General features: G+C 61.2%; 1 protein-coding gene across 1 annotated transcript; it reads left to right on the top strand.

Moving 5' to 3' along the window:
• Positions 1–2,674: 2,674 nt before the first annotated feature.
• LHX5 (LIM homeobox 5) lies at positions 2,675–10,434 on the top strand. The gene is made up of 5 exons (XM_006900993.1): positions 2,675–2,885; positions 4,864–5,087; positions 5,606–5,883; positions 6,506–6,671; positions 10,007–10,434. The coding sequence occupies exons 1-5, from the start codon at positions 2,713–2,715 to the stop codon at positions 10,372–10,374; spliced, it is 1,209 nt and encodes a 402-aa protein (XP_006901055.1). The 5' UTR covers positions 2,675–2,712; the 3' UTR covers positions 10,375–10,434.
• Positions 10,435–11,178: the final 744 nt, after the last annotated feature.

Raw genomic sequence — 11,178 nt, 5'->3', positions numbered from 1 at the left:
GCAGGAAGCGATCGGAATCCACCTCGGCCCTGCGCCGCAGCCGCGCTCTCTCCACCTTGGCCCCTGCGCCGCAGCCGCGCTCTCCGGCCCTGGGTCCCCTCTCTCCCTGCTCAGTAAGCTGGAGCGCTAGGGACCGAGGCGGCAAGGTCAGGAGCTGGCAGAAACTTCGGGTTCATTTGGGGGCTCCAGGAGCCTCTCCACTCTCCAGCTAAGTGAGGCCTGTCTGTCGGCTTCTGGCAAAACGAGCTCCAGCAGGCTTCACCGCTCGGGTGTGGGGGACCTTCCTCAACCTGGAGGGTCAGGAAAAGACCCTGTTTGTGGCTCCTTGCCCCAATAGTAGCCAGTACCCCTCAATTTCCTGTCCTCAGCCAGGCCACCTCTCCTCTAGATTTGTGGGAGACAGTGCGAAGCCTGGCGAGAAAGTCGGGGGGGGGGATTGAGTTTCAACCAAAATAAGAGCCCCACACAGGCACCCACAAATACCCTACCCTTCCCCCAAATCTACAGAAGTAAATGTTGTCAAGTGTGCGCGCGCGCGCGCGCGCACACACACACACCCCCCAGAGTCACATAAACAAAAACACTGCTGGCCACACACAGTGTCATCCCAAGACGCCATGCCACAAAATTCTATACCCACAAACGCACCCAAACGGGCTCCACCACCCAGACAAGCAATCTCCACAGGCTCATTCTCACCGACACAAAAACACACATTCCTGGTGTGCTTTAAAGCATGTGTTCCTCCAAGCAGCGGGAACCCACGTCTTAGAGAAAGCATCATACAGAGTTACCGATGCGCACACGCAAACTCTATTTACCTCTCTAAGATGGAACACACCGCCTCAAATACGCGTGCACTCCCATGCACAGAACAACAAAAATAAACACACACACTCATGCACAAACACACAGCCATAAACACGCACAAATGCATGTCCCCTAAACATACACGCACACGCACACACCCCCAAAAAACATTTACACCAGTGGCTCCGGATGCAAACAGACTCATAAACAAGCCAGCACAAACATGCATGCCCTTTGAGTACCACACGCGTAAACAAATACATTCGGTTCTCAAACATCACAGATACACTAACAAACTCAGCAAACAGACCCAAATACACACCCAAGCAAAGCTTCACAGCCAAGTCTTGGCACAAATACACACGCCTCCAGCTCCAGCCCTTGGGTCCAGGCCCATCAGCACTCCCACTGAAATCCAAGGGGAGCCATTGCTTTCTCCCCAATTTTGAAGGCTGCGTCACCTAACCACCTCACCGGGCTGGACTCTTAGGGAAGAACTGACCCCCCCTTCCTCTCCTACTTGCTAACTTGACCCCACATATGAAGCCCCTCTATCCTTCCCACACCATCAACACTCTACCGGACACCAGCAGCTCTGTCCGAACTAGCACGTACAGCAGAGCCCCAAAGGATGCACAGTTGGGGCCCACGCCATGTCCCGGCCTCCACTGGTGACCCAGTTATCCTGGGGCCCTGGGCTGGCTGATGCGGATCGTGGAAGATGCAGTGAGTGAGGAAAGAGACGTGCTGAGCGCAAAGTTGTCCCCACTGCCACCGGCAAGCTGGCTGTGAGAAGGGCCATCCGCCCAGGCTCCCCCCCCCCCAAAACCCAAAAGCCACAGGGCAAGAGCTCGGGCCTGAAAATCCGGCCTCTGGGCCCAGGCAGGATGACATCTCCAGCCGCAGCCCAGGTTTAGGCCCAGCAACCCGGCAAGGAAGATACCCAAACGCGCGGTCCCTGCCCTCTCTCTCCATGAGAAAGGCACGCCTGGGCCCTAGCCCCGTGTATGACAAAAGAGGCCCGGCCGGCTTCGGGAAGCCCGCGCGGTCACTGCTCCAAGGGCGCAGACCCCAGGAACGTCGGGGTGGGGGACTCCAACTTGGGCGGGCTCGGACTGGAGGGGGTGGTGAACGCAAAGCGCAGCAGGCCTCCGGCAACTTCTACAAGTTCCAGGGGTGGTGAGGGGGCAGGAGTCCCTCCCCATTAGGCCTTGGGACCCAAGCCCCCAAATGCGAGTGAGGCCCAGAGAGAAGAGAGATGCCGATTTCGGATCTCGCGGCCCGCGCCCCCCATCCCCAAACTGAAGCGTAAATACTTACTTAGGCTCCGCACCTGGTACAAGCTAATACTCAACAATACTGATGCCTTGTTTTTTTTGCTCTGTCCGGACCGCAACGCTGTAGCCAATTTAGATATGCTATAAATTTAAGAGGTTGCCATGGCCACGGCGCGCCCATTGGCCACCGGGCCCCCTACGTGCCACGCCACGTCACCAAATCTGAATAAGGATGCGCGAATTAGGCGGCGGCCAGACAAAGATGAGGATCGGGACCGCTTGAAAGTGGGGGAAAGTGCCGGCGCCTCCGCCACCGGGGAAAGGCGCTCGGCAGCGCCGAAGCCAGCAGCCGCCGAGAAGCTTGCGAGAGCCCGGAACCAGCACCGGGGCGAGCGGCCCGGGCATGAGGCAGTGAACGCCGGCCCTCCCTGCCGCCCGTGCCCAGGCAGCCCAGCGCCAGGCCAGCGACCGCCTCAGGACTTGACCAGCTGAGTCTCCGTCCGGAGCAGACTCATTCGCCGGCAGCCAAGGCCCTAGGCTTAGCGCAGCGGCGGGGCTGGGGGCGCCCGAGGGCTGGGGGCCCAACGGAAGGGCAAGGCGGCCGGAGCCGCCGGGGCGCGGGGCTATGATGGTGCACTGTGCCGGGTGCGAGCGGCCCATCCTTGACCGCTTTCTGCTGAACGTTCTGGACCGCGCGTGGCACATCAAATGCGTTCAGTGTTGTGAATGCAAGACTAACCTGTCAGAGAAGTGCTTCTCGCGCGAGGGCAAGCTGTACTGCAAAAATGACTTCTTCAGGTAAGAGGCCGCGCGCCCTGCTGCGTGCGCTTCTCGGCGCGAACGGGAGATCGTGAACCCAGCCCAGCTCTGGGGCTCGCCAGCTTGGAGGGCGCGCGGGCGGCGCGCTGCTCTCCTCGCGGCCTCTGGCGGAGCCCGGGTGGAGGAGCCACCTTGGAGGACGCGCCTCAGCTGCCTCTTGCTGGGTTCTCCAGCCGGGCTCCCAGAAGAGCAGGACGCAGAAGGCCGCCTGACAAACTTACTCTCCAGTGGGCACCGCTGAGGCTGCGACAGAGCTTTCAGCCCCCTCCTGGGAAGGGGAAAGAATTGTTACTTGGAGTTAGGGGCAGCTGGAAGCTTCCCGACCTGGCACAATGCTATCCGCTCAGCCTTTGCCCTCCTAGCAGGCCCCGAAACAACCCAAGGATAAACAGAAACTTGCCAGGCCCCGAGGGGGCCCAGCCAGCAAGAACTGTCCTGTGATGGGGGAGGAAATCTTTCCCACCTCTGCTCATTCACCCCATCACATGTTTTCTTGTGCAAAATACCAGTGGCACTGTGGCTGAGAGTCAGCTCTGTGACCCCCTCCCTGCCCTTGCCAGCTCTAGGGTGGGCCCGGGCAGGCTGCCATTCTGGGCCTCAGTTTCCCCATCTGGGAAATGCCAGGACAAATCCTAGTTGATTGTGAGGGTTTTGACATCTCAGCCCTGCACGCCCCAGGCAGCGCCCAGCGAGGGCTTTGTGAGTGCTAATTCCGGGTTGCAAGGGAAGGAGGGGTGTGATTAACACCAGGGAGGAAAGGAGCCCGCGGCCCCAGTGGCTCCGCGCTGGGGAATTTGAATAGGAGAAAATGTCAGCCTTGCCTTTACACGTGTAAACTCCACGGCCCTGGAGGCCCGCTGCCCCTAATGTCCCGGTGCTTGCAAAGCACCTAATGATTTTTGATAAGGTGCATATGGCCAATTACGCTGCTGGATAAGACCAAAAGTGACTTATGACTCCTAATGCCCTCACTACATCAACGTCACCCAAATGCACCCTGTTGAGAGACCCAGTTGAGGGTAGAAGTGGGGCCCCAAGTCCCGGGCCCTCCAATCTCCCTTGCACCAGTGCCTAATCCTGTCTGCACTGCTCATTCTGGGAGAGGCCGGCTTCCCACACACACCCCAGGAAGAAAGAAAAGAAATTAGACCTCAACACAGGAAATGGGGAGAGGGGGCTGGGGCGCGCCGGATCCTGTGGCCTGGCCATACAAGATTGAGAATCCCTCTCTGTTCGCATCCCTCTCCTGTGGCTTCCAGGGCTCTAGATATTAGGGATCAGGATGAAGTCCATGCTTCCCAGGGTCCCAGCCTCCTCTGAGTCCTGCTGTTTGCAGGTCCCAGAGTGGTATTGAAGAACAACACACACACACACACACACACACACACACACACACACACACACACTGTGGAGAATCACTAATCAGTGAAGACGCCCCTCCCTCTCAAATCCCGCTTAGAGGGACCATCCCTGTTGTGATCAGAAGACAGCCTCACCAGGCAGATTGGCCCAACTTGGGCCAGGATGACCTGGGGAAGGTCCCTCCAGGTTCCAAAGAAAGCCACATGCCACAAATGCCCAAGCTGGCTTGCCTGGCTTAAAAACTCGCTGGTCTCTAGATCCAAGGTTTCTGCATTGGGTGAGTCGGCCAGAAACCAAGGGCAGGAGCATTTCTGGGTGCTGGGGACCCTCTGCCCACAGGCCTCAAGTACTTTTCCCTTCTCAGTCCCGGATGAAACCAAATTAAATCAGGCTGGCGTGCGCGCCAGTCCACAGAGCAGCACAAGACCTTTGTCCCGCCTCATGGATGCTGGCCAGGGAGGCAGGGTTGGGATCCCATTGGGCAGATTTGGAAATGAAGGCTTCTGGGGAGTCAGGGCGCATGGCAAGGGGTCAGAGGTTCTGTGAGCAGCATAGCGCAGCCCTCACCACAGTGACAACCATGTTGTGTCCGCAGGCGCTTCGGGACCAAGTGTGCCGGCTGCGCGCAGGGCATCTCGCCCAGCGACCTGGTGCGAAAGGCCCGCAGCAAAGTCTTCCACCTCAACTGCTTCACCTGCATGGTGTGCAACAAGCAGCTGTCCACGGGCGAGGAGCTCTACGTCATCGATGAGAACAAGTTCGTGTGTAAGGACGACTACCTGAGCTCGTCCAGCCTCAAGGAGGGCAGCCTCAACTCAGGTAAGGAGGCGTGGGCGCCCCGCTCCAGCCAGCCGCGCCCCGGAGCAAGCGCCCTGCGAGCCTGGGGGAGAGGCAGTGTATGGAGGCGGCCCTGCAAGGGGGCTGGGACACGCCTTCTCTGCTCCCTTCTAGTCCAGGAAACATTTCCAAGTTCTCCCCCATTCCTCGTGTTGAGCTCCGGGTAATTTTTAGCTCCTCTGGGAGGGCCCCAGTTAGGCAGAATAGGGAGGGGAGGATTCCAGGCGCCCCCTTCCCCGCTGGACGTCTCCCCCTTCCTCCTAGCCCTTCTCCAAATTGGCAAGATTCTCCGGAGGGTGCAGGAAGTTGCCCCGGGGATGCTGCGTGGTCTGGAGAAGGGCCCTTCCGACGCCCAGCCCCGCCCGCAGAGAGGGAGGGAAGGGGCGGCCTCTGGGGGGAGGGATTGCGCAGGGTTTGGAAGGGACCCCGTTGGGCTGACGGCCGGCTTAGAGAGGCTCCCCCTGACGCGGTTGTCCCTTCCTCCCTCCGCCCGCCCGCAGTGTCCTCCTGTACGGACCGCAGTTTGTCCCCGGACCTCCAGGACCCTCTCCAGGACGACCCCAAGGAGACCGACAATTCCACTTCGTCCGACAAGGAGACGGCCAATAACGAGAACGAGGAGCAGAATTCGGGCACCAAGAGGCGCGGCCCGCGCACCACCATCAAAGCCAAGCAGCTGGAGACGCTCAAGGCCGCCTTCGCCGCCACGCCCAAGCCCACGCGCCACATCCGCGAACAGCTGGCGCAGGAGACCGGCCTTAATATGCGAGTCATCCAGGTGCGGCCCGGCTCCCCTCCCTGCGAAGCGCGGCCGCCTCGGCTGAGAACGCGCGGGGCTCCGGACGGCGGAGCAAACGGGCCCCAAAGCCAGGGACTTCGCCCCGTGGTCCTCCTGGCGGGTTATCTCGACGCCCGGCTCTAAATTCTCTCCCTTCCCTCGCTCAAGGAGGATTTTCAGCTTCTTTGGGGCCAAGATTCTCCCCTCCTTCCCAGTCTTTCCGAGCAGAAACAGGGGCAATGTGCTTATGGCCGTACCCCAGCGCCATATGACGCGCGGGCAGACAGGCGGGCTGGAGCCCCGCACGGAAGCGGGAGCCGAGGGGCCGACGCAGGGCCAGGCTGGACGGGAGGTCTTTATAAAGCCGTCAGCCTGCGGGCGGGCTAGGACCAGGAAGCCCAAGTCTTTATGAGTCGCCCCACGGGTCCGCGAAATCCTTCACCCTTGGCTGGTTCGCGGAGGCCCCTCCCCAGCTTTCCTGGCCTAATCCGGCCCAGCCCCCGCCTCGGGGGAGTCCTGGTGGCTAGCAGGCACTAGGACCCAGCGGGAGCGGCCAGGCCAGAGAGGGACTGGGAGGTCACCCCTGGCTCTAGAGCTGACAGCCCCCTCTTCCCTTGGCCAGGTGTGGTTCCAGAACCGTCGGTCCAAAGAACGCCGGATGAAACAGCTGAGCGCGCTGGGCGCCCGAAGACACGCCTTCTTCCGGAGTCCGCGGCGCATGCGTCCACTGGGCGGCCGTTTGGACGAGTCTGAAATGTTGGGGTCCACCCCATACACTTACTATGGAGGTAAGGAGCACCCTCCGCCCAGGACACGTGCGGCCCGCCCTCGACCACTGCGCCCAGGACAGAAGAACGCACTGTCATGGGCACACCGCGCACACATGCACAGGACCATGCTCAACCACAGACACCCCCTGGGCACCCACCCCTCCAACAGCTCCGGCCGGTACCAATCAACGATGCACACACACCCGGGGCAAATTCGCACGCGCATGCAGAAACCTCAGAGGCGCACAGGACGCGCCCACACGCCCACAGAGACACACACGGGCAAGTTCAGCACCATCCCGCGGCTGGCCGCTTTCACACACGCCCGGGTATACGTGACACAGCCTGGCACGGGGGTCTGGAGTCACCAGGCTGTGGTTTGCACGCTAGTATCAGGAGTAGACACCCGGGTCAGACACAGGGACGCTGCGCCCCGTTCTGGGATGGGTCGTCCAGATGTCAGCCATCGCTGGATTGGGGCTTTGCGCTTCCAAACCCCTCTGGCTGATCTATCGCCTGGGGCTGAGACTGAAGGCCCCTCATTCTTGAAGGCTGGAAAGAAAGAGCAGAGTTTGTAATAGGGATTCCCTCAGCTGGCTCAGACCTGGGGTGCGCCTTTCTCTAAATCACCCCCTCTCTTACTCCCTCTCTTTTTCTTCTCCCTTGCACTGACAACCCTCAGACCTCGCTTTGACGTATTGTCTCCCCCACACCCCACCCTACTTGTCCCCTAGTTCACCATCTACCCTTCCTAGAGTTGTCAGCCAACCTGAGCACCCCTCTTCTCAATTCGGAGCGCCTCTGGGATGTCCATGTCTAAAAAAAAGCATCTGTGCTTTGTCCTCATATGCTGACACTAGCCTGATGCAAGGTCTCCGGGTTTGGAGAGAGGCGGTTTCTCTTGGACCGATCTGTTTGGGGAGCCGTGGGGAGAGCAAGAGAGCCAGGCCAGCAGCCCCAAGTCGGGGCGCTTAGAGAATTCGGAGGGATAGAGATTTCTACCCCTTAGAATCTCAGATTCTGAATCCGTAGAGATTCGGAGGAGCGCCCCTAGAAATCGTAGGCCAGCTGTGTGTCGGTTTATTTCCGGGGAGAGGACCCCAGGGTTAAGGTGTTCAGCAGCCTAGCCCAGGACGGAAGCCATGGTGGGTGAAGAGGTGGCTGTCCCCACTCAGGCGCCCCCTCCACCTGGCTTTGCCTCCTTCTGCCTTCACAGAAGCCCACCTGGGGCACTGGGCGCCAAGGGGCGGTCCGAATTTTTCCCCGCCTGAGAAATTAACCCAGGTCTCCCCAGGAATGGCGAGCCTCCTCCCCAATCCCACCTCCTCTCCGGGGAGTGCGCCTGCTGGGTGGGGTAAGGGACTCGACTGGACCTGCCACGAGGGTCCCCCTTCTGCTGGAATGGGGGAGGCAGGATTCCTCCTCTCGCTCCCCCCACCGGGCGCGCAGCGAGGCGTCCCCGCCTAATCCGCGCAGGGAGATGCAGCGGGCGAGAAAGGGGCCGGGCGCGGGCGGCGGCTCCCCGTGGGAGCGCGGACAAAGCCCCAGCTGCGGCTTTTGTGCCCTTTTCAGACGGCGTTTGTTCCAATTACCTCCGGCCCGGCCGCCATATGGGCGGAGATGGCGCACCCGGCGCGGGGGCTGCGGCCTTCACGGGCTGGACGGCGCTCGGCGGGCGCGGCTGCCTCCAGGCCCGGCCCTGTGGGGCCCCGAATTCTCCGCTCCCCGCCTTTCCTTGCTTTTTCGAGGGGAATGGAATTTGTGCTCTTTAGAAAGTAATCCGTATCCGTTTAGCTGCCCCCGGCTTCCCTCCCGGTTCGGGCTCGTTTCTGAGTTTACAGAGTGAAGGGTGGCGTCTCGGAACCGCGCGGTGGCCGAGCCTCCAGGACCGCTCGGAGGCGCGGAAGCACCGGGAGGCCTAGGCTCCCACACGATGCTTTTCCTGCCGTTCTATGCGGGATGCCACGGACTGAGCCTCCTTTTGTGGGGTCCCCCGCCCCAATCCTTCAAGGAGGAGCTGGCAGCCCGATGGGGTTGGGGGAAGGATCTGGGGTAAGAGTGTAAAGCCTTTCATAGAGGCAGAGCGCGCTTATCACCGGGCCTCCCTGGCACTCCAGAACGAGTGGGCAAAACACGTGTCTACCCTTTTCTGGGAGAAAGGAGCCATAACTGCCACCAGATTCCCAAAAGGGCTCAGTGTCCCTAAATGGGTCAGAACTAGGGTGCCCTCCTAAACCCAAATGATGGAGACTGTCGCCTGCCTGAGGCTTGGCGGTGCCTGGCATGACGAGGCCGTGCCAACAGGCAGTGTTGGGGCGCCCTCGGCTGCATGGGGCGGGACAGAGGGCCGTGGTGGATGGCGGAGTGCAGGGGCCCTGGGGGAGGGCGGAAAGGCCGCCCTGCGCCCTTGGCGTTCAGAGCCTGACCCACTTGGACCAGCCCTCCCCGTGGCAGCCTGAGTTTCAGACCCTCTGGCTCGTCGCGCTCTGCTCTCTGTTCACACCTCCATCCCTTCCCTGCGCTCTCTGCCCCTCTCAGCCCCTGCTCCAGCCCCTGCTCCTGTGACGACTTTCCGGTGGTCTCTGGGTGCGTCGGTTTCTCTGGAACTTCCTTCTCACCTTCCACCCTGGATTTTCCACCGGGTCTCTAGTCCTGTCTCTCTCTCTCTCTCTCTCTCTCTCTCTCTCTCTCTCTCTCTCCTTTCTCCTCTCCATAATCTCCGTGTCTCTGAGACCACCAGTCTCTCTCTCTGTCTCCGTTTCTGCCACGGACTCCGCTCGGGTTGAGTCTCGCCTCCGGGCGGTTCCTCTGCTTCCGGGGCGCCTCTCTGCCGGTCCCCTCACTCTGCGCTCTCTCTCTCCTGTCTCCCTTTGTCTCTGTCTCTGGTTCTCTTTGTGTCTCTCCAAAGCTTTGTGTCTCTCCAAAGCGGTCCAGAACGTTTGCTTCCTCAGGGTCCCTCTGTGACTCTGTGTCTCTCCCACTTCCTCATCTCTTGCTGCCTCCCACCATCCCCCCATATCCCACATCCACTACCATCTTGAGGGGCTCCGCAGGCCTCTCCCCTCTGTTCCCTTGTTCTCCACTGCCTGGCTTTTGGTCCCTGGTCCCCTAGGACAGAGTCCCGCTTCCCTGAGTTCCTTCTGACAAAGTCCCTGGAGGTTCCCTCCCCTGGGGGCCCTTTCCCCGGTGCTCCCACCTACAGAGTCTCCTCCCCAAGGGTCCCCTCCACTGAGGTCCCTTCCCAGGGGAATCCTGTCCCATCTACAGAGTCCGCTCCCGCAGGGTCCCCTCCTCCAAGCCTCGCCCCCCGGTTGACGCCTGCGTCTCTCATCTTGCCCCGCCTCCCCCCGCAGACTACCAAGGAGACTACTATGGACCGGGAGGCAACTATGACTTCTTCGCGCACGGCCCGCCGTCCCAGGCACAGTCCCCCGCCGACTCAAGCTTCTTGGCCGCCTCAGGGCCCGGCTCGACGCCTCTGGGCGCGTTGGAGCCACCGCTCGCGGGCCCTCACACCGCCGACAACCCCCGGTTCACCGACATGATCTCGCACCCGGACTCTCCGAGCCCCGAGCCAGGCCTTCCCGGCGCCCTGCACCCCATGCCCGGCGAGGTCTTCAGCGGCGGGCCCAGCCCCCCCTTCTCCATGAGCGGCACCAGCGGCTACAGCGGACCCCTGTCGCACCCCAACCCGGAGCTCAACGAGGCCGCTGTGTGGTAAGGCCGTCGGGCCGGCGCCCCCGGACGCAGCCGGCCGGAACCAAAGCGCCTCACGCAGCGGGTCCACCAGCTCTCCTGGGCTGGGCGCACGGGAGGAAGGGGGACCCCAGCTCCCACGAGCAATTTCTTGGGACCAAAGTCGTTTCTTCAGAGGGTCACGAGAATTCCAGCACGTTCTAGATTTCCCTGGACGCACCCACCCACCCACCACCTCTTTGGACCAAGCGAGGGTTTGATGAGGCCAAGGAGCCGCTGAAATGCTGGGGGCTTTTTTCCCCCTCCAGCCCCCAACTCTCTCTGCAATCCCAAGCGGTGTTTGGTAGTCACATTTCTCACTCTGCTTCTCCCCCCACCCCTTTAAAGAAGCGATGATAAGAACAAGCGAGAAATTGAAAGGGGGAGAAAGGATGCGAAGAGGGATGCGCGCAAGGGAACGGGTTGGAGGCAGCCGCGCGGGATGCAGAGCCAGGCACGTGCGCGGCGGCGCCCCCTGGCGACCAACGCTCAAGATCAAGGTCAGCTCTGGCCAGAAGAGCTAGGGCAGCCTGGCCTGTGGGGGCCTCGCAGCTGGGGGCCAGCCCCTCACACTTCCTCGCTGTTGACATGTCCTTGGAGTCCCGGTGTCCGGGCCGGACTCGCCCACTCGCCCACCCTGCGCTCCCCCTGGGGGGAGGCACCCAAGTCCAGGGGCTCTGGCCTGCAGACGGCCCACCCGGCCTGAGGCCTGAGGGCCTGACCATCAGGATGTATACAGCATTCTACTTTTTTGGAAGTCGAACGCTTCTAGTTTCCTTATTTTGTATAA

Source organism: Elephantulus edwardii, unplaced genomic scaffold (genome assembly GCF_000299155.1).
Source record: "Elephantulus edwardii isolate Elephantulus edwardi_28Jun2011 unplaced genomic scaffold, EleEdw1.0 scaffold00304, whole genome shotgun sequence".
Taxonomy (NCBI): Eukaryota; Metazoa; Chordata; class Mammalia; order Macroscelidea; family Macroscelididae; genus Elephantulus; species Elephantulus edwardii.
The sequence above is the reverse complement of the archived record's forward strand: the minus strand, read 5'-3'. Positions and strand labels throughout refer to the sequence as shown.